The sequence below is a fragment of the Trichoderma atroviride genome, chromosome 7, assembly GCF_020647795.1.
Source record: "Trichoderma atroviride chromosome 7, complete sequence".
In the NCBI taxonomy this organism is placed as follows: Eukaryota; Fungi; Ascomycota; class Sordariomycetes; order Hypocreales; family Hypocreaceae; genus Trichoderma; species Trichoderma atroviride.
The window spans coordinates 415,557-437,651 of record NC_089406.1 but is presented as its reverse complement, the minus strand read 5'-3'; the positions used below and the strand labels follow the sequence as shown (position 1 = coordinate 437,651).

Below are 22,095 nucleotides of genomic sequence, written 5' to 3'. Positions count from 1 at the left end.
ATACGCAAGGGTTTCGCTCTGGCGTCTCCCCACAACGCGCCCCCACCACAAAAAGTAGCGGCTCTGTGGCTCCGAAGCCGACTTTTGGGCTTCTAGCGAGCAAGAATCGGACTTGGCCACTTCTTGGCTGGTCATCTTTCCCCTTCTGGCTGGGATTTGCCGCCGCTTAGAGGCTTGTTCTATTGATGTTTTGCTGGATATGGTAGGAACCGCTTTCTAGACTGGGTAGCCCTCGTGGGGCCAAAGGCTTGTTTGTTTAGGGCTGTGAGTAGCTCTACAACACTTACACCCAAAGACATAAGTGCGCGCGGAACCCGAATACCTGCATCGTCGTGATTATAGTTGCAAAGGTGTTCTTATTACCAATCCGCTGGGTAATTCGGTTTATAAGCATCCATTACAATATCCTTGAGTTTATAACCCACCTTGTCCAGTAGCATTCTTCAACTAATGCTTTTAATGCATCCTCAGCCTATCAAGGTGTATATGCATTCATGTCATGCGACATAAAACATGTGCAGAATTCGTCAGCAAGCTTATGACTCGACTACCTTGTCCTGATATTGTATCACATCGGACTATCAGATCCTGCAGTGCTCAATATCTGAGAACCGATCTTGATACTTGCTGCTCCGTAATGAGCTCCGACCCCAGGGCCGTAGTTTACGACGTCAACCGATACTCAACATGGGTCTCCATCCCGATTACGTCGTGAATAGCCTATTTCTGAAGAAGAGAAATAAACTTGCACATCTAGTTTAGCAATTCAGCACTCGGCGAACGACTCATTGGCCCATTCTTCCATTCTCGATTCTGTTCAGATTCGTTTCACCGACCAAGCTTCGGGACCGACCTTACCGGATACACTCGCCGGGCACGCAGCGGTAAGCCGCGTATACGGACGGAGTAAATGCACCTACGCCCTATGGAGCTGTGGGGCCCAGCGTTCAAGTTGCTACTTGCAGTAGGTACTACCAATAAGTAGAACTGTGGGACATTCTGTATAAAGCAATTCCCTAACCATCCTTGGTATCCCAAAGACTGCTTGTAGTAAAGCCTGAATAGAGGGGTTTCCAGTAAAACCCAGCAGAGTCCAATACATCGAGATGGGCACTTCGGCTTAGTCTGCCGGTTAGGTTTCAACAAAAAGAGTCACAAAGTCATCCGTAACCTCTTCGGCGTCAGCGTTGCACGCGGCCTCGGGTACAAACAACCGGCGATGGCTTCATCAGATGATGGGAATGATTGGAATGATTGGTGTTGCTCTTGTCTCTTTGTTTTACGTTTTTGGGAGGGATGCATAGAGCGTGATTGGCTGGCTGTAATCGCTGGCCAATCAGGGCTTGTTGTTGCTCGGCCGAAACAGAGGCGGCCCACTCCGACTCCGAAGCCGCTCGGCTTGCTGTGGCCGCTGTACGGTGTAGGTGAGAGCCGCTGTAAGTGATTCGCTATAAGGCGGCGGAATGGAGTTGCGGAAAAGGATTCATTGATTCAGGATATTTGTGCCCAGCATCATTTGTAATGACGAAAGCTGGCAGTTGATTCCTCATTTGTCATAATGAATGGCGTTGCGATTTGTCAGTTGAATTATTCAGGTGGCAGGGCCAGGCTCGAATCAAATGTGTGTTATTGGTGTAATTGACTAGGTATACTAACTTCTGTACTATACACTAATACTACATCTCCTTACAACTGATGATGCTGACCAAAAGGGAACAGCATGAGTACTATCTAAAAATAAAAGGACAAAATAAGAAGAAAAGAAACAATGGCCGCCCGTTAGGTCTTCCCGTTCCAGGTGACTGCATAGGAAAACATGCCGCTAAACAAGAACAAGAACAAGAACACAGGCTCAGAAAAGCGAGCGCAACAAGAAGAGAAAATCGCCAAGTCGCCACCGCTCCTATGCCAAAGCCGAATGCAAGAGCAACTTTGTAACGCAACGCTATAGGGGTATGCAACCATCAAGAAAGAAAGAAGAGAAGAAAAAAAACTTGTAAATGTATCATACACGCCATCGTTCTTGGTAATGTACAGGCGACACCATAGACAAGCAAAAGAGAGAATAAGAACAAGGCTAATAATGGCAAGAAACAACTTCCATCAAGAAAGAAAATAAGAAATCGAGCAAAAAGAGAGAAACAAGAATGGAACAAATTCCGTTGAGAAAGAAAAATAAAAAGACAGGCATCTTAAACGAAAAGCAGAGAAGAGAAGATAAAAGGGAAGCAGCAGATATCCAAAAGGCACGCCTGCACGCCGGCAGTATGCTTTGCCTTTACCGCTTCCCAACCCATATTCCATCGCAAAAGCCAAGCAGAAAAAAAAGCCAAGCACACACTTAGTACCAGGTCGGCTGCGTCGCCCAGTGCCGCAGCATCGTCTCAATCGCAGTCCTCCACTCGTCCTCAAAGCAAGTGGCCAGCTGCTGCACCATCTTCTCGCTCGGTACCTTGCCTCCCCACATCTCAGGCTTGCGCGCCTCCGTGTCCGAAAAGATCCTCACCAGCCCGTCGTCGCGCATCCGCGTCAGGCACAGCCAGGCCAGGTTCCAGCTGCGGTTGCTCTCCGGGTCGGAACGCACGCGGCGATGGGCTTCGGCAACAATGTCCGCACTGAGCGGATAGTTCCGCGTAAGGCCGCGGAGCTCCATGAGGAACTGGTTGCTCGTAACGTAGTGGATCCAGGCCGAAGTCATGGGTTGCTGAAAGGCCCGTGCGTCAGCCTCGGAGTCGCAGGCCGCGGCAATGCGCTCGATGCGGCAGAGCTCCGTCAAGGTGTTGATGCGGTGGGTGTTGAGCGATTCTACCAGTTGCTGGATGGAGGACTGTGCATGCAACACATGTTAGCATTGACTCTTGATTCTTGATCTACCCCTGACTGTCTTGCATCATCTTGCATCTGATGTTGGGCAGCTTGAGTCTCCCAATCAGGTAAGTGACTATTGCATGTTCAAACATTCGTGTGCAATTGTATCAAGTTGCACATGAGTTTCCATTACATTCGTATCAAAACTTGTCCATGGCAACAACGGTGGAAAGATGCCACTTACCCGAGACGTCTCCTGGTATCGGGACGAAGAGCCCCTGGAACTCACACTGCCGCCGCTTCGAGGAGTAGACATGGTCGGTTGATTGGTTACAAGGCAAATCTTGGGATGGAATGCCAAAAGCGATGCTGTTGTTCGTCTTGTTCGTGTTGCTGCTGCTGTGGTTGTTGTGGTTGTTGTGGTTATTGCGGTTATTGCGGTTATCGCTGCTGTTGTTGGCTGCTTGGAAATCCTGTCTTGTAGTTGCAGAAGATGGGATCCCAAGTTTATATCATCTGTTGAAGTTTGAAAGATGTCAAACTCTCTACCACACAGACCATCCTCAAAAGGCCTTGTTGTCTTCATTCCCGAAACGGTATGTGCCGTATGAGAGGTTGTGAGATATTTTGGTGTGCAGTGTTAACCCTAATTTTGCAGTCCTCGACAAGAAAATCTGCCTTTTGCCAACATGGATAAGAAGCTTATTGTGTCAATAGGGAGTTAGAACAACGGTAGGACATAGCAAGTGACTTGGTCTGAGATGATGGGCAATCCTTCGCAAGGCATTGTTGATGGGCAAAAGAGAAGTCAGAATGGCAATATACGGGTCGACTGTCAGCGGAAGATCACCGTTCCGACGAGGTGGGAATCGAAGTGAGTAATGAGGGCTAGGCGACAACGACAAGGTAAGGTCTGCAAACTTAGATGGCTTGCAGCTTGCATGGATGGGGGTTTGGGGGGGTTTGGGGAGTTAGGGGTGGCTCTTTGGGCTGACAACTGGCGTAACTCCCCCACGCCCATGTAGTGTTGTAGTCTTGTCATGCTCTATTTCTCCTTGGTGGCAGTTGCCAACTAGTCTGACTCAAGGCTGATCTGAAGCCATCGTTAACTCGGCTGCTAGGAGAAGATAGTCCTAGCTCTCTTGTGATTGTCGTGGGGCTGGCTCCGCTTCTGCCTTGAAGATGCAATGGTAAAATGCGGCAGCTCGCCTATGCACGAAGCTATCAGGAAAAGCGAAAAAAAAAAAAAAAAATTGAACAGATCGGGATAAACAGGAGTTTAGAGTGGACTAATGGGAGCTTGGAACACCGGCTCTGTAAAGAAAAAACGCTAGCTAGCCGTTTTAGAAAACCAGCCTTAACGGTAGTCGCCGGTGTAAGATGAATGACGGATTAAGCGACAAACGACACAACCGATGCACCACCTCGCACTTCTGGGAACTTTTCCAGTGCGAGGACGCCACCGGTTCCTGGCGAACCAGCCGGCTGGAGTGGGAACTAGACCGAAAGCCGAATAGGTGGCCCATTCATGCGGGATGGAGAACCACGGCGGATCCGAACAGGGCTGGAGGTCTGCATTGGGGCGGGTCTAACGGCGGGGAGAAACAAACACCAAAACGTACGACCAGCGCGGTTAAGGGTGGTGAGAAACGTGGTGAGCATCAGAGTATAAGCCCCGACCGAGGCGCCGAAATGAGTCTAGGTGGCCGATACGCGCGCCAAAGCCCAGCCATGCCGTCAATAAGCTGGCAGCTCGTATCCATCGTTTATCGGGAATCGAGCCTATGCCAAAGTCAGCAGGAGTGCTTCTTGGCCAACGGCAGCAAATTAACTCGCCAGGTAAGATGCTCCATTTGCCTTTTGCAGCACAGCTGGTAGGCCAGGAGATGAAGACCCTGGCACGACCCTCGTCAAAGATAGTCTCTACTGTATCCACGAGACTTGGGTCGATGATGCTATAAACGTGGATCACGAGCAGAAACCGGCACAGGGGCGCGCTTAGCATCCCAGATTGACGCAGCATCGCCACTGCACGAGCTGCTTAGACGCGCCAGAGCCGGGATCAGGGCAAGGTGATATTAATAATCGCTGGGCTGAAGGACAAGTCGGGAATTTTCCGCATATTTTGGCCAATGGCATGTTGGAGTTTGGGCTCGCGGGTACCGGATCCAGCCCAGCTTAGCCCAGCCAAGCCAGCGTAAGCACAGCCATGCCCAGCCTTGGCCCGGCTCGATAGGGCATGCGGCTCGTCATCCGGTTTCTCCATAAATCGTGGCCGTTATGTGGGAGCGCAGCAGAATGTAAATGGAAGAACGAGCAGAAAGTCTGCCTCGCTCGTTGGCAGCTAAGGCTCGGATCTATCCTCTTCCGCGCGCTTGAGCCATCCTATCAGAAACAAGCGAGCGCCAAATCCACCAATCAGCCCCGCGGTAGCTGCGGCTCTTCCCTCGCGGCAGCTGAGTCATGGCTCTATTTGGGAGAAGCCTAGAAGAGTTCAGGGAGGCCTCGCGTGGGACATAGAAGCCAAGACGGTAATTCTCCCGATGTCAATTCCTGCAGCGCCTTTTTACCGAGCAGCAGATATTTGCCGGCATATACGGAGCGCACTACTTGCGGCCCTATTCACTACCATGCGGGGTGCAAAAAGACCGCCGGTCTACCATAGAAATGAAGTGATAGGCCGCGGCGTTTGTTGCCCCCCCTTGACTTGCTACCTACCTATCTGGCCAACCTATCTGATCAGTAATCCGGACACCGTCGACGTCCGCACAAATACGGGAATGCGACAACATGATTGGAGATGGTGCGAAAAACGATCCAAAGTGCGAGAGTCATGACATGACAAAAAGTGGTCTCTGGCAGCCTTCTCGGCCAATTAGTGCTGAATGCCACCTCCAACCTGCGCTCCCTGTTCAACTTGATGCACGATAGGCCACAACTCTTTGCACTTGGCTCGGCCTCAGAGTTGCCATGACAGAATAGCTGCTCGAGTCCCAGTATTCTGCCCTGCCAGCCGTCCAATGGCAAAAGTTGCCAGACCAAGGCTACTGCTAGGTAAGCTACCGGGCACCCCAGGTATTGGCAAAGACAAAAGTTCAATCGTCAACTTTTTCTATTCCCAAACAGTCTGGAACTCTGCAACTCACCCTACATGCTTCAATCTCGCTTGGCGCCCGATGCTGCCCTGTGTTGGCGAGGGCCTAGGCATTATCCCTTTACAGCAGTCTGGCCAAGAGATTTTCCTAGACAGGAATTCCTGTACAGAGCACCCCCAGCCCCGTCACTCCCCGAAATGACGTCCATTCCATTAGTCAGGGTAAGGTATTTTTGCCCCCATTTCGAAAATCAACATAGGGCACCGACTGAAGCAGGTTTCGCAGGGCACGTGAAGGCAGCCAGAGAGCCGATGGAGAGCCACGCTTTGGCATCCTTGAGCTAGCGGGCCTTTTCCCGGCCTCCTCCCTCCATCTCGGCCAAAGTTGCTGGTGCTGACTTTCCAGTGGGGGAGAAAGCGCCGGTTTGGAGTTGTAAAACCGTGCGATATGCGATGCAACTTATGCCGCGGCACTCACTTGCGCATAGTACTCCTAATGGGTATTAGTACTAGCAAGAAGCTCTCCATACTCCGACGGAGTATATAAACAACACAAGGCCCCTCTTCATCAAAGGTCCATGTTCGCTGTCCTGGAGCGCATGGATCTGCACTGGGCACTAACATGGCTCCAGCGCCACTCATTTCGCCACGAGGGAGACACCAGCCCTTACTACGCACTCGAGCACTGCTTGCCTGTGTTCTCTATTCTCATTGGGCTGCAGTGCTTGTATGTCTATTAATACGAGACTCATCTCCAAGATGCAAGCTGTGCGTCGGTGGCTGGGGCGCTCTCTTGTGAGACGGTGTTTCAACGAGCCATTAAGTCATGCTACTGCTCCGTATGCACCTCGCGCTCCTGTATGAAGTATGGCGTATGATGGTAGGTGAGATGCCCAAGTATGTAGGCATGATGACCCTCTCAAGGGAAAGAAAAAGAAGAGAAGAAAGAAAGAAAAAATGAACACTCTGAGAGAAAAAGAAGCGGAAACAAAAACAGGGGAGAAAAAACAATAACAAACAAGCATAATCTCGTCTCGGCGCAGATCTTGCCCTGAACACTGACGCCGTGGCCGCGGTACCTCTGCCCGCACCGCCTGTTTGCTGGCCCAGCTCGTATTGTTTCCACGTCTGTGCACTCGGCCATAGCCGTCCAGCTGCCAATTAGAAGGGCGATGGGTGCCAGCTGCTGCCCAATGCGGCTAGGCGCGGGGGGGCTATGCACTCCTGTTTCAACTTTTGGGTCCAGGAGATGCAGGTACAGGCAGGTACAGGCTCCCGGTCCCTGAAGCGCACGTGACTGCAGCACTCCCAGCCGCCGTCACTGCCCCCTGCGTGTAATTTCGCGACGCCGCAGCTCATAAGCGTCGGTCCCTTTCCCTCATCCACAGACAGTCTTTTTATTTTGCTTGATATCTTCAAGTTTTCCTTCCTCTTTTTGCATTGCCTTTCCATCTTGCTGCGTGCGACATTCATTCTTTTGTCTATCATAGACGTTCATTCACTGCCCATCCGGCCCCAATAGAAAATAGACTCATCGCATTCGCTACATTTTGCTCGTCGCACATTACGCTCTCTGCCATCTTTAAATCCTCACATTCTTCACCATGAAGTTGACTTCGACCATCGCGGCCGGTGCTGCCCTTGCCGCCGGTGTTTCTGCTGGACAGAACAACTACCTCGGCTTCAACTCTGGCGCCACCCTGCCCGACGAGTCCGCAAAGTTCGAGAAGGACTTCTTGGCCGAGTTCACCACGGCCCAGAAGCTCCCTGGCGCTCCCGGCACCTTCAATGCCGTCCGTCTCTACACCAACATCCAGGCCTACTCCACAAACACCCCCATTGAGGCTTTCTCGGCCGCCATCAAGACCAAGACCAAGATCCTGCTCGGTGTCTGGGCCTCTGGTACCGCCAACATCAACAACGAGCTTGCTGCTCTGAGCGCCGCTGTCAAGCAGTACGGCTCCGACTTCACCGACCTCATCATTGGAATCTCCATCGGTAGCGAGGACCTGTACCGTGACTCGGCCACTGGACGAACCAACAAGGCCGGTGTCGGCAACGGCCCCGATGAGATCCTCAGCTTCATCAACGCCTACAAGAAGGAGTTTGCCAACACTGCGCTTTCCAGCGTTCCCGTTGGACACGTCGACACCTGGGATGCTTGGGTTAACGGCACCAACAAGGAGGTTCTCGACGCTGTCGACTGGATCGGTGTTGACGAGTACCCCTTCTACGAGACTGGCAAGGGCAACAACATTGACAATGCCGGCAAGCTCTTCAACTCTGCTTACCAGACCACGCTCGGCGTTGCCAACGGCAAGCCTGTCTGGGTCACCGAGACCGGCTGGCCTCTGACCGGCCCCAGCTGGGACGAGGCTGTTCCCAGCGTCGAGAACGCAAAGTCCTACTGGGACCAGGTTGGTTGCGAGATTCTGTTTAACAAGGTTCCCACCTTCTGGTACAACCTGCGTGACTCCAACCCTGCCAACACGGTCAAGTTTGGCGTCAACCAGAAGCTGGATGGCACTCCTTCATTCAACCTGACCTGCCCTGCCGTGTCCAAGTCCACCAGCTCTTCCATCACCAAGCCCACCGCCACCGGAAAGGGCTCTACCCCCTCGACTCTCGTCACTGCTCCTTCACAGACTGCCCAGTCCGGCGCTAACAACGCTGGAAGCGCCAAGGGTGCCGACTCCAGCTCTGACAGCTCTGCCTCCAAGACATCATCCAGCCCTGCCTCCACCTCTTCCCACAGCGCTGGTTCCATCAACAAGGTCTCCGGCGCTGCCTTTGCCGGTGTAGCTCTCGTTGCTGGCATCTTTGCTACCCTTTTCTAAACAAGGGAGAGTGAGAAAATGATGTATGGGACGATGATGTGTGGTCTTTATAGGGTGTTTATGTGTAAATAAACTTTGTATTATTTCAGAGAGTTGGATGACAATTTTTTGTGGTGGAATTTAGACTAAGCCAACGATAGACTGGTTGGAGACAATAAATGCTTGGATATCCTTTCTTACCCTATAATTCTCCATCATCTGGTGTGTTATGTGTATGACTATGTATGATTCGCATTTTCACGACTATAATCATGATATTAAGAAAAGGATGAGTTGTTAATATTCTTAGTCTTCTTAATTACACTTGTTGAATCGAATTGAAGGATTCCTTATTAATATTACACCTGAACGTATACCACGGATACTCATAAACACATGTATGTACAAGTCTCGCCATTGTTCATCAACTATAAAGGCACTATTAGGAGAAAAGTGAGTTATTACAATATTTTGCATTCCTAGCTCTGTTCTTTACTTTAGGTGTTCTTAATAAAAATCCAACGCTTTGCTATAAATTCTCAACGAGAGGAGAGGTGTACATGCCCATCTAAATCTTCATCTATGAATCGTTCTTATTACCCATCCTTGTATGCTTCCAAATCAATTCTTCTTCACCTTCATCCCAATCAAAGAGTTCCAGTGCGGAACAGCTCAAGGTGCTGCCTCTCCAAGCTGACGCCCTTCTTCTCCAGGCCAGCCCGGGTCTGGATCATCCACTCCTCCGGTCCGCAGATGTAGTACTCGGCAGAGGCATCCTTCAGGGGCAGCACGCCGTCGGCTTCCAGGGCGTCGAGATCCATGCGGCCCTCGTAGTCGTACTGCTGGCCCTTGCTGTCGCCCTCTTGGACGTTCTTGAGGAAGATCTTGGTGGACAGGTTGCTGTGCTTCTTCTCGGCCTCGCGGATATACTTGCCGTATGTCACGGCGCCAGAGTGTCGCGCTCCGTGGATCCACGTCACGGGACGAGAGGCCTGAGAGGAGCTCTCCAGGATGGTGTCGAGGATGGAGAGCAGAGGAGTAACACCGACGCCGGCGGAGAGCAAGACGATGGGAGCGGTTGCAGGCGTTGCGGCGGCGCTAAAGGTGAACTCGCCGTGGGGAGGGCTGAGCTGCACGACGTCGCCGACCTTGTACTGCTCGTGCAGGCGCTGCGAGACCAGGCCGGCGACCTTGCCGCTGACAACCTCCTCGACGGTGTGCTCCAGGCCGTCCTTGTCCAGCTTGACGGTGATGCGGTAGTGGTCGGCGCTCTGGCGCGGCGACAGGCTCAGGCTGAACTGGCGGCTCTGGAACACGCCGTTGAGCTCCGGGATGGGGATCTGCAGGCTGACGTACTGGCCGGGCAGGAACTCGGGCAGCGGCTTGCCGTCGACGGGCTTGAGGTAGAAGCTGGTGACGTTTTCGGCCTCGTCGACCTTGTCCTCAATGGTGAAGTCGCGCCAGCCCTGCCAGCCCGCCTCGGCGTACAGCTCGACCTCGCGCTTGATGAAGATGTCGGCCAGCAGGCCATAGGCAATGACCCAGGCGTCCTTGATCTCGGGCGTAAAGGCGTCGCCCAGGATCTGCTGGAACGCGCCGATGAGGTACTTGCCGACGATGGGGTAGTGCTCCGGCAGGATGAAGAGCGAGACGTGCTTCTGGGCGATGCGGTCGACGGCGCCGGCAATGTCCTGCAGGCGCTCGATGTGGATGGCGGCGGCGAGCACGGCGTTGGAGAGGGCGATTTGCTGGGCGCCCGTCTGCTGGTTGCGCAGGGAGAAGTAGTTTTGCAGCTCGGGGTGGGCGGCGAGCATGTTTGCGTAGAAGGTGGTGGCGACGAGGGGGCCGTGCTCGCGGAGGATGGGGACGGTGGATTTGATGATGTCGATTTGGGCGGGACTGAGGGTGGCCATGGTGATGGTTGGTGGTTTGGTGTTGATGTATAAGACGGTTGACGACTTTGTATATACAAGTTCTATGTCTTTTTGTACGCAAGGGGTTGTCGATGCTGATGGTTGCTGACGAGCAGTTGCCGTTGAACCGTGTAAAAGTCTAATAAATGCAAGTCTTGTCTTGATGATTCTATAAGCAATCAAAACTAAACAAAATTAAACAAAACGATGTAATTGTCGAGGTTGTTCGTGATGGTCTGAATATGAAGCAAGAAAAATCCTAGCTTCACCTCCCTCCAGCCCTTATATATCCCATCCCATATACATCCCGAAGGCGAATAGCCTAACGACCAAAGAAAAGAAAAAATCTCTCTTCTAGGGTCTTGCTATCAAGCGTTTTCAGCGTCTCCGCGCACAGTCTCCCTTCGCTTCCAATCGCAGCGGGCCTTATTCCTGCTTACAACGCCTCGTATGCAAAGCATAAACAGGAACATTGAGTGAGGGAAGGTTCCACAAAACAGCCATTGCCCACTAATCTTGCGCCCCCGGAGATCCGGAGACGCTGAATCCACGCGGCGCCCGGGCAAGGTCCCTGTTTTTTTTTTTCAACGTTTTGACGGAAGTGCTTTTTTTTTTGCTTATATGGACTTGAATCATTTTTTTTCCTTACAAGCAGCGCATGACGGCGGTTCCACCTCGGTGGGCTGATTGTTCGGTCCGGAGCGAAAAGGCCACATGGAAACTGTCGGAAGACGGTGTTCAAGGTCGGGCGTTTCAGGGGTCCCGTTCTTTTACAGGTTGCTTTTGATCTAGACTTGTGTTGCGGAGACGGGTTAGGATGGAAAGGTGATAGACTCCGAAACTGAGAAAAGAGTCATCAACGTACTATCGTATGTTTTTCTCTTTCTCTTTCAGCTGTATCGTGGGGTGAATAAGGCTGGAGGGGCGATTGAAGGAGATATATCCGCGGAAAAGGTAGATGTGAGGACGATATTTGCGTATTTCGTCATATAGGCGGGAGCTGCCGAAGAGTTTCTGGGATGTTTTTTCTGTCTGGTGATGAAGCTATCGTGATTGCTTGACTTTAACATTGACGATCGGAACGGCCATACGGAAGGCTTTTCTTCTTCTAATTTTCAAGCCTTATACTTTCATACTGTTTCTCTATGTCTTCCTAAACAGCCCATGTCTTTGACATGCAATTGCTAGATTATTGTCACTTACTATATGTTTTGTATGGCCCAAGTAAGAATCTATCAAAGAGACGAGCAGAATGACGCTACAACGACCTCGCTCTGGCCGGGCCAATCATTGGCGTGGTAATTCGTACATCATTGCATACAGTAGGTAGGTAAATTATGGAGTCTGGTCGATCCCTTTGGGACTGAGTTGTGATGTTTCCTTCTTTGTCATAGTAGTATATAGCAGTTCATCCTAGATCGTGCATTACGAGATATTTGCCGGGCGATAAATCTAGACCATGTAGTTATTTTTGTTGTTCTGGATCTAAGGTTCACAGACTGTCGCTCACCCCCCAGCTATTCCAGATTACCGCCACTTAGTCCAACTTCAGGAAAAGACGGTTTGCGATCTTCAGACTATTTTAAGGGTGGATTTAGGCTTCAAGCGCCTTTGATTACGGATCTGCCTGACCTTCACAGCATTTTTACCTCTCCCCAAGGCCTTGATTTTACCTGGGTCCTCCCAAGCTCAACCCCTCCCAGAATTGAGTTGCAGGCAGCAGCACCCATCTTCCTCCACAGCATTTTTAACTCCCCCCAAGGCCTTGATTTTACCTGGGTCCTCCCAAGCTCAACCCCTCCCAGAATTGAGTTACAGGCAGCAGCACCCATCTTCCTCCACAGCATTTTTAACTCCCCCCAAGGCCTTGATTTTACCTGGGTCCTCTCAAGCTTAACCCCGTCTAGAATTTTTGAGTTACAGGGAGCATATGCACTTCACAGCATTTTTAATTCTCCCCAAGGATATTGTGTATTACATAATCTTCACTGTGAGACGGTATTCGGAAATTCCGCACTGCAAAGCGCGTAGGTGGCTTCGACTCGAGTATATGCCTGTTTAAAAAGGCAATGTTAGTGACACAATTGATAACTGCAATGTATGAGTTTCCAATCAATTACAGCAATGCACTAAAGTCCAGAGGCCTTGCTGCGATAGCATGAAGCTTGGCAGCCCCGCTTAGTCATCCGGAACGGGGAAATGTGGCCGTTGACGACATCCCCACCAAAGCTGTGTCCCTCCTCCAAATGAGGCATCGAGCTAGCTATGAACCACATCGCATAGCAGCTCATCCCCTCCAATTATGCGGCGCACTCTCCAATCGGTCCTGCTGCTGGGCCTGTCGTCGCTCGCGGCAGCCATCTTCCAGGACGAGGTCGATGACATCGACTTCCACCACGCCCTGGTCGGCGTCCCGCAGGTCGAAACCACCTTCTTCCACCGGCCGAAAAAGGACGAGAAGGCGAGCTATCTATACACGCTCAGCGATGTTGGCATCCTGGGAGCGGTGAACCCCAACTCGGGCGCTCTTGTCTGGCGCCAGCAGATTGCTGACGGCGTCTCCAATGGCGGCGGCCACTTGAGGGCCCCCGAGGGCGAGAATTGGGTGGCGGCCGCGTATGGCCAGCGAGTCCAGTCGTGGGCTGCGTTGAGCGGCAGGAATCTGTGGGAGGTCGAGTTTGGCGGCGAGGTCAAGGACTTGGAGATCATGGAGCTCACTGAAAGCGCGCGAAAGGACGTCCTCGTCTTGTCTGAGGAGGATGGCGTCACGGTTCTGCGGAGGCTCCATGGCGCTCTGGGGACTACCGTTTGGGAGTTCCGCGAAGTCTCCAAGGACATTCCCCTGCAGGTGTCCACAAGCCTCACCAACGTCTACGTTGTCAGTCTTCACGGATCGCCTTCTTCGTACAGCTTAAAAGTCACTTCCTTGGAGCCTGCTACGGGAGGACGAGTTGATCACTGGACAGTTGGCACCAAGGGTGAAGTCCACGAGTCAAAGGATGTCATGTTTGTTGGCGCAAACTCGGCGGCTCCGATTTTGGCATGGGCCAGCAACGACTTGACCAAGCTCAATGTTCATGTCCTCGGCACAAAGACGAAGCAAGAGTTCCCTCTCATCGCTGATACCGTCTCCGTCACCATCCATGCCCCTCACTTGATCCAGTCTCAGCCCCATTTCTTGGTTCACACCCGTACCACGACCGGCAACAAGGGCGAGGTCTTCCATACCGACTTGAAGACTGGCCGCATCACCAAGGCATATGAGCTTCCCCTGCTCCCCGGACTTGGCACCTTCTCTACCAGCTCCGAGGGCGCCAATGTCTACTTCACCCGTGTAACCGAAGACGAGGTGCTTGTGGTGTCTTCCGACTCTCACAGCATCCTGGCCCGTAACTCTCTCGATCCCGAGGCCCGTACAGGAGCTATTCACGCAGTCTCTGAAGTCATCAAAAAGGCTGGCGGTAAAGAGTTTGCTATCCGCTCCGCCACCGTCACCGCAGCACAAGACTGGATTCTCATTCGAAACGGCAAACTCGACTGGACTCGCCACGAGGGGCTCAGCGGTGCTGTCGCTGCGGCCTGGGCGGAGATCCCAGAAGCTGAGGATCTGGCCAAAGTGCTCGCCGAAGAGGCACACACCAACCCCTGGAATGCATATGTCCACCGTCTCACTCGACATATTAATGACCTTCAGTATCTCCCCGACTACCTTGCATCAGTCCCAACCCGAGTCATCGAGAGCATCACTGGTGGTGCCGTCCTGGTATCAAAGACGGAAGGCCTTCATCGTGACTCATTTGGTTTCAACAAGATCATTATCCTTGCCACCCGCCGAGGTCAATTCTATGCTCTTGACACAGGAAATCACGGCCAAGTTGTCTGGTCTGCTGACGTTTTCCCTCAATTTCCTGGTGCCGCTCTGGAGGTAAAAGGCATTGTAGTCAACGACTCGGAGGGCACAGTCACCGTCCGAGGCTCCAAAGGTGAATTCGCTGTCATCACGGTGGCTGATGGAAAAATTCTCGAGGTCCACTATGGCGATGACTCGGCTGTTGTCTCTTCGACTGCAGTCGTTGGCAGCGATGGCAGCAAATGGCTGCTTGCTTTTGATCAAGATAGAAAGCCAATTGTCGATGCCCTCAAGGGTCGCTCTCTTGATCAGACCATTGTTATCCGAGACGAGAATGACATCATCAAGGGAGTCAAGTTCTCCGACGAAGACGGCCAAGTTACTAGGAATGAGATTTGGCAGCTTCAGCTGCTCCCAGGCCAGAAGATTGTGAGCATCGCCAAGCTTCCCCCCCATGATCCCATTGCCTCTATTGGCCGTGTGCTGGGAGACCGAACTGTCAACTACAAGTACTTGAACCCCAACATCATTGTCGTCGCGGCTATTGACAATGCTGCGGCTGCTCTTTCGGTTTATGTCGTAGACACTGTTTCCGGCCAGCTGCTTGCATCGCAAGTATATGATGGCGTGGATGGCGACAAGGACATTTCCTGCACACTGTCCGAGAACTGGTACAGCTGTGCCTTCTTTGGACAGTATACTCTGGACGACGGCACGAACCGAGATATCAAGGGATACCAGGTTGTTGTGTCTGACTTGTATGAGTCGCCAAATCCGAATGACCGTGGCCCTCTGGGTGAGGCGGAAACTTTCTCCCCTCTGGATCCCGTTGATACACCGACTGGTGTCCCTCTGCCGTGGGTGGTGTCCCAGACTTGGATCATCTCAGAGCCCCTGACCAACCTGACTGTGACTGAGACGCGCCAAGGCATCAGCAACCGCCAGCTCCTGGCCTACCTGCCCGAGTCTCATGCTGTCCTGGGCATCACTCGCCACGGAATTGACCCTCGTCGGCCTGTCGGTCGGGACCCGTCTGCGGCGGAGATGGAAGCAGAAGGCCTCATGAAGTACACACCGGCCATTCAGATTGATGGCCGGAACCTGCTTACGCACGAGCGCGATATTGTTGGTGTGAGGGGCATCGTGGCCACGCCGGCCGTGGTCGAGAGCACAAGCTTGGTGGTGGCCTATGGCATCGACGTCTTTGGTTCTCAAGTTGCGCCTAGCGGGACGTTTGACATTCTGGGCAAGGGATTCAACAAGATCACTTTGTTGGGTACAGTGGTGGCGCTCACATGGGGAGTGGTGATTTTGGCGCCTATGGTAAGTTCGCCCTTTTGCAATATGTTACGAGTTGTATACTGACTTTCATGACGCAGGTTCGGAGGAAGCAGATCAACCGAAAGTGGGAAGCGTTCTTGTAGAAACGACGATGTGATAGAGGCGATAGATCACGGACACCGCGTGCTGGATTTATTAATAGGTATCGCGCACTCTTACTTTTGGGCTCGCGCTTTAATGTGTATGAACAGAATATGAATGAAAGGTATTTTCGTTATCATTTTGGATAACAAGTTGTCAAACAAGTTGTCTATGCTAGCTGGTTTATCGTGTGCCCTTTTCTTTATCTTACATCTTTCCCTCAGTACATCTCTTTGCCACTTACGCTTCAGGCCAGTTGCCAGTGATTGTAACGCAGCCTCCATTCGAACTCTGGCCAATGCCGTCCTCGCTCAGAAACGCCGCGTATCTGGCCACATGGCTGATGGGCACATTAATCGTCTTAGGATGCGCCCCCTGGATGGCCATTAGTCCCTCCTTGTGCATACCCTGCGCAAAGGCATCGGTGATTCTCGTCTCGCTCATGCCGCCGGGCTGCAGCGCCACGGAATAGACGCCCTTGGGGCCGTAGTAGCCCGCCGTGTGCTTCGTCATGGCCACGAGGCCGTGCTTGGAAACGGTGTATGCCACTCCGGCAGTGAGGCCCGAGAAGGACGCCGTGGAGCCAATGTTGATGACGAGGCTGCCCTGCTCGCCGCCACCACGCTCCTCGGCGCGAGCCAGCAGATGTGGCACGGCGTGCTTGGTGACATAGTACGCCCCCGTGAGGTTCACATTCAGGATAGACTCCCACATGCCCGTGTCGCAATCACCCACAGGCGCAAACTTGTCCATGATGCCCGCGTTGTTGACGACGACGTCAATGTGGTGGAAGCGCTGGACGGTCTGCTCGACGAGCGACTGGACGGATTTCTCGTCTGTGACGTCGACTTGCACTGCCAGCAGGCGGTCGGGGGAAAAGGTTGCCGAGAGCTCGGATAGCGTTGCGGCGAGGCGGTCCGGGTTGATGTCGCTGATGGTGACGGAGGCGCCGCGGCCGAGGAGGGTTTCGGCGATGCAGCGGCCGAGACCGCTGGCGGAGCCGGTGACGAGGATGACTTTGGAGGAGAGGGACATGGCTGTGATGAAGAGAAGAGTTGGATTGTTATATATATTGTGTGCTTGTGTATATGAAGATGGAGGAGATGATGGACACAAACTCAAGGCAACGGCACTGCCTTCTTATACCCATGAGACTCCCTCTCAGCACTCAATCTACTCCTGAATCTCTCATGCAGGCAAAGCATGCTTTGCCTAACAACCCGCCTCACTTTTTTTTCCAAAATGGGATCAACAGGCTCCAACACAAACGTTCTCATCCGACTTGCCCCCCCTGCTGTGCTACAACCTCCCGTGAGGCCTCGCCTCGTCTTTAGCCCCCGCAAAAGGCTTTATACGCGTATGTAGCCCGTAAAAAGAACAGATGGGAGGGGGTGAGACAAAGGGAAACAAGCCACCCCCAATGCGATTATTCCCCCTCTCAGCCGCACCTGCGGAGGATTCCGATTTGACTAAGAATAAATACTATGACTGCAGGTTCGCCAGCTGAAGAGAGAGGTTAAAAAAAAAATCGGTAGTTTGCTCGTAAGGGTTTAGTTGCCAATGCGGGCAGGCAGCGCCTTGTCTGACTTTTTCCTTTTTTTTCAGCTGCCTTCTCGTAAGGCGGATTTTGAGGCCTCGCGGGTTCTTGCAGCGGCAGAGCCTTGTTCCAGGCTGAATGAATCCTTTGTTGGTAACGACTGCTTCTTTTTGCTAGAGTGTCGAGATGCGAATACGATGGTATTGATCTTCGTGGCTCAACTTATACGAAATACGCGTATTGAGTTATTATCATTCGGATGGATATGGGGTGTTTTATGGGTATGGCCTGAATACGCGTATAGACCCCATGCTGGAGTCGCAACTAATGTGTGGAACTTGATCTGGCACTTTCTGCTTTAGACCGAGAAGATTGTTGTGTTGTATCATTTATTGAGCAATCTATCATGTTCGTTGTGTCTCGTTATTAAATCCAAGCCAAAGTGATCAAACAGCCTATGCAAAACTAAATCGAAAACTTGACAAATCATTGACATTCCTCCTTCCAGTTGTCGCCAATCCACTCGGCCAACTTGGACGTCAGGGTCCCGTCCATATACGGCTCTATATCCTTGGCGTTATAGTCGCCGCCGCTAAACTTGAGGGCAGGGATAATCCATGGCTGCAGAAAGTCGAGGAAGACAAAGTCCACCGTCTTGGGCTCTTCCTCGGCCGAGAAGCCAATCTTGGCCTGGACGCAGTTGGGCACGGCATAAAAGTCAATTGGCTCGTGCACGGTGTCATCGCCGTCCTTGCCAATGTCGTCCTTGGTTGTGTAGCCGCCAAAGAGATTGTCATTTCCGTCCGAGGCATCAACCCCACGGAGCTCAAGGCGAGCTTCCGTCTCATCCGCATCTTGGTCAACGTCATCAACGGTCTCAATCTCGTCTACGCTTTCAAAGGTGGGACGTGGGTACATCAGTTGCGGGATAGTCAACTGTCTCGTGTTCGGCAAGCCATCGACGAAGATCCTTGTTTCACTGTTGAGGATGCCAAGGACCTTTTTAGCAATGTCATAGGGCACATCGGGGACAAATTGGAAGCCACTGTTGAACGGGCTCACAGTGAAGGTATCGTCACGCGTAAACGGACCCTTGAAGATGTCGAAGCGGACACCGCCCGTGTTCACAATGGCCAGCCGAGGCTTGTCTTTCCTGTCTTTGTTGGCGACAATGTCTGGGAGTACATCTTCCTCGAGCCAGCTGAAGATGCTGTCTTTGCTAGGATACGGGGCCCTAGTCATCCACAAGTCTCGAGGTGCGCAGCCATACCGATGGCCGAGGTTTAGGCTCTTGCGGGCCTCTTCAATCATCTTGCTGACTTTTTGGCCCTCTTTGGTGGGAAAGGTTGTCTCATTTAAGCCGGTGTGATAGTACATTCCGAGGAGATTATTATCCATGTACTTGCGAGTGAAAGAGGGGCCCTTTTTAATCTCCACTTCCCCAGTGTTGTCGCCGTCCTTGTCACCGTCCTTGGGATGTTTCTTGGCGATCCCGTCAATAGACATCCAACCAATAGTCTCGAGGTAGCGGCCAGAGGCAATGGCAAGCGATTTGGAGTCATAGCTCACGGCATCCCGTATATGCAGGTGGCCGCCAAAAAAGGCAATGGGCGTATCCCAGTCCTCCTTGCGGATAGCTGTGAAGATGGTTTTGAACTCTTCCATTCGCACACCAACATGGCCAACAACGACAAAAAGATCGGGCTTTTCCTTGATGGCATCCTGAAACCATTCCTCTTTGACAGTGTCGGCCACTTTTTGGACGACGCTGTTGTTGGCGTTGAGGTCAAAGTCAAATATGAAGCCAAAGGACACAATGTTAAGGCCCAGGTTCTTGGTCTTGAACTTGCGATACCTCTGTGCCTGAGGAACACGCTTGCCACTCTTGGGATCGATGTAGTCTAGATTCGACGCGACATAGTTTTCTTTAAAGTTGGGCACAGTGGTGTTGTGCTCCATGTCGATGGAGTACGCCTTGTACAGCTCATGGTTGCCGGTGCTAAGAATGTCAATCTTTTGCTGGGCAAAGATGTCGTACTGATAGAGGCCCTTTGGGGTGGAGCTGTCGTAGATGCCGCTGCCTTCGATGCGGTCGCCGGTGTCGATGAGGAGCAGGTCGGCGCCCTTGTCGTCGGCCAGCTTGCGCATATGCTGGGAGAAGGAGACGTAGTCGCCCCAGTCGGCGGAAAAGGAGGGCCTGGAGATGTAGCTGTTAGAAATGATGATGCTTCGATAAAACACTCCTGACATGTTGTGCCAGTAACGACCGCTCTAACAGGGGACCAAGTCCGAATCGTCTTACTCTAGAAAATGCCCGCTGACCCAGGAATGAGTATCTGTCGTGTGTAGAAAGTTGATCTGCCCCCAGGTCAGGTCTCGCATGGGCGCCGCGACGGGCTTCACGGCGCCGGGCTGCACGGCCTGGACAGCAGCGGCGGTGATGAGGCCGCCGAGGAGGGATGATTGGATCATGACGAAGTAGGCTGGGAGATTAAGATTCCATTGGAGGAGAAGAGTATAGATGCGTGATGATGATGATGATGATGATGGCGGTGATTGATGGTGATGATAAAGATAAGGGAGGAAGGAGTTGGAATAGGTAGCCGTGGCAGAGTCAGAGCTCTAAAGGGTGTCCATCAAGGTTCAGGTGACATCAGCGGGCCAGGCACGAGGACAGCCACCAGTGACAACACTGCCGCTGACTCAGCTCATTATGCTACCCTATCACTGCGATCATGTTCCCTTTTCACTTTCAAGCATCAACGCAATGGCTAAAGCGGGAATTATAATGAATAAATTGAAGAAAATGCACTTTTTCCTTATTACATGGCGTGCACACATGTGCTTCATATATACAACTGAATAAGACAACGACTACTACCGAATCACTCACTCGCCCTTGGATGTCATCACCAGATTGTCGATATCATATACGCCGATAAACTTCAGAAAGGCCAGCACCTGCGGCGCCGTCCCGCATCCGTAGCCCGTCGGCGACGTCGCGTTGAAATCAACCAATGGAACCAGCGAGTTTGCAATCTTGGCGGAAACGGTGTACGTCGTGTTGAGCCTCAGGTTGCGTCCAATGACCTGCAGCATGTCCAGCCCAGACTCGGGCCTTACCGTGACGAGGCCTGTGGGCGGCGGGCTGCCGTTGGAAGTGTACTTGGAAGATGGAACCGAAGCTTCAGTGAGCAGCTTGTTGAGCGCGGGCTTGTTGAAGAGGCCCTGCTTGCCGAGATTCTGCGTGCCGTTGCTGGCTGCAGAAACAGCGCCGGAGACGTAGATGAGCGCCTGGCCCTCCTGGCCGACGTTGACCGTCTTGACGACCTTTGGCGGAGAGGCCGTCAGGTCGATGAAGTCGACCGTGTCCGAGTGCTCGTTGACGACGTACAGGCGCGTGTTGTCGGCGCTGGGCCACAGGCCGTGAGGCTCGACGCCGCTGGCCGCGATGGCGCCGAGATAGACGGGCATCTCGCTCGCACGGGGCTGCGCGTACATCTTGGTCTCGTTGGTGGCCGCCACGGTCACGAAGCCATGCATGGTGCCGTTGACGACGGCAAACTGCGCGTGGTTGGTCTCGGCGCCGGTGTCGAGCGCGCCAACGACTCTGCGGGCCTCGAGGTCGATGACGGACACCTTGCCGACCATCTTGTGCGCCGCCCAGAGCCGCTGGCCGTCGGGCGAGATCATCATGTCGGACGAGAAGACGTCGGCGAGGCCCGTGATGTTGGCGACGACGCGGCGCTGCGCAACGTCGATGACGGACAGCGACGGCGACCGGATGTGGTTCGCATACGCCGTCTTGCCGTCGGGGCTGAAGACGACCTTGCTGGGCCCGCCCCACGACTCGACGTAGCCGACGACGCCGCCCAAGAGGCCGTCGACGATGTCGATGCGGTCGACGCCCCGGGTGCCCACCCAGACGTGGCGGTTGTCGTGCTGGAAAAAGGCCTCGTGCGCGTTGCGGTCCACCGACGACTGCGACACGACCGAGTTGTCCTCGGTGCGCAACACCGTCACCGTGTTGCTCGTCACGGCCAGCGACACCACCAGCTTGCCGTCGGGCGAGAAGCCCAGCCCGTGCGAGCCCACGGCCTTGACGTACTGCGGGTTGAGGTTGCTGCCCAGTCGCAGGTCGCCCAGGCTGATGGTGCCCAGCACAGCGCCGGTGCTGGGCTGGATGACGGTGATTGTGTTGGACGACTGGTCGCCGGTGTAGATGCGGTCCGAGCTGGAGATGGGAGCGCCTTTGCCGGGGAGGGCCGGGGCCTGGTCCCAGGCCGAGGCGCCGAGGCTGAGGGCCAAGAGGGTGTATATCGATCTTGGTAGCATCGTTGTATCTGTTGATGATTGGCCCCGTTGACGATTCTTGGTGTTTATCCGGGTTGTTTATTTACTTTGCTTGAATCAAGGGATGCACAGGTACACCGAGCCTGTCCCTCATTTATATTGTGTGACAAGCAAGACATATTGCGTGCCTTGGGCCTTGGACGGAAGTCGGCTCCAGCCCTGCTCCATCACTGAGGCTCTCGACCCCAAGCCTGCTCCGTCACAATGACATGGTTCAGCTCTGTAGAGTTGCATTGGCCAGCATGAGATCAAATTCAGGTACTAGATTGTCACGTCAATAAATTGTGCGTAGAGCTGTGTTT

At 53.0% G+C, this 22,095-nt stretch overlaps 7 protein-coding genes across 7 annotated transcripts; 2 read left to right on the top strand and 5 right to left on the bottom strand.

The window, feature by feature from the left end:
* Positions 1 to 2,341: 2,341 nt before the first annotated feature.
* On the bottom strand, positions 2,342 to 3,394 carry TrAtP1_012137 (uncharacterized protein; the record flags this gene model as incomplete). Its single annotated transcript, XM_014090432.2, has 2 exons — positions 2,342 to 2,827; positions 3,053 to 3,394. 2 exons carry the CDS (start codon positions 3,392 to 3,394, stop codon positions 2,342 to 2,344), a joined length of 828 nt encoding a protein of 275 aa, XP_013945907.2.
* A 3,874-nt stretch (positions 3,395 to 7,268) lies between these two features.
* TrAtP1_012136 (uncharacterized protein) lies at positions 7,269 to 8,917 on the top strand. Its single transcript, XM_014090434.2, has one exon. The coding sequence runs from the start codon at positions 7,507 to 7,509 to the stop codon at positions 8,737 to 8,739; it is 1,233 nt and encodes a 410-aa protein (XP_013945909.2). The 5' UTR covers positions 7,269 to 7,506; the 3' UTR covers positions 8,740 to 8,917.
* Positions 8,918 to 9,014: 97 nt separating this feature from the next.
* On the bottom strand, positions 9,015 to 10,881 carry TrAtP1_012135 (uncharacterized protein). Its single transcript, XM_014090435.2, has one exon. The coding sequence runs from the start codon at positions 10,629 to 10,631 to the stop codon at positions 9,366 to 9,368; it is 1,266 nt and encodes a 421-aa protein (XP_013945910.2). The 5' UTR covers positions 10,632 to 10,881; the 3' UTR covers positions 9,015 to 9,365.
* Positions 10,882 to 12,703: 1,822 nt separating this feature from the next.
* On the top strand, positions 12,704 to 16,069 carry TrAtP1_012134 (uncharacterized protein). Its single transcript, XM_014090436.2, has 2 exons — positions 12,704 to 15,804; positions 15,861 to 16,069. The coding sequence occupies exons 1-2, from the start codon at positions 12,934 to 12,936 to the stop codon at positions 15,903 to 15,905; spliced, it is 2,916 nt and encodes a 971-aa protein (XP_013945911.1). The 5' UTR covers positions 12,704 to 12,933; the 3' UTR covers positions 15,906 to 16,069.
* On the bottom strand, positions 16,070 to 17,759 carry TrAtP1_012133 (uncharacterized protein). Its single transcript, XM_066115402.1, has one exon. It carries the CDS (start codon positions 16,936 to 16,938, stop codon positions 16,144 to 16,146), a length of 795 nt encoding a protein of 264 aa, XP_065971500.1. The 5' UTR covers positions 16,939 to 17,759; the 3' UTR covers positions 16,070 to 16,143.
* Positions 17,760 to 17,817: 58 nt separating this feature from the next.
* Positions 17,818 to 20,040, bottom strand: TrAtP1_012132 (uncharacterized protein). The gene is made up of 2 exons (XM_014090438.2): positions 19,743 to 20,040; positions 17,818 to 19,637 (listed from the first exon to the last, which is right to left on the bottom strand). The coding sequence occupies exons 1-2, from the start codon at positions 19,910 to 19,912 to the stop codon at positions 17,927 to 17,929; spliced, it is 1,881 nt and encodes a 626-aa protein (XP_013945913.2). The 5' UTR covers positions 19,913 to 20,040; the 3' UTR covers positions 17,818 to 17,926.
* Positions 20,041 to 20,203: 163 nt separating this feature from the next.
* Positions 20,204 to 22,088, bottom strand: TrAtP1_012131 (uncharacterized protein). Its single transcript, XM_014090059.2, has one exon. The coding sequence runs from the start codon at positions 21,773 to 21,775 to the stop codon at positions 20,330 to 20,332; it is 1,446 nt and encodes a 481-aa protein (XP_013945534.2). The 5' UTR covers positions 21,776 to 22,088; the 3' UTR covers positions 20,204 to 20,329.
* Positions 22,089 to 22,095: the final 7 nt, after the last annotated feature.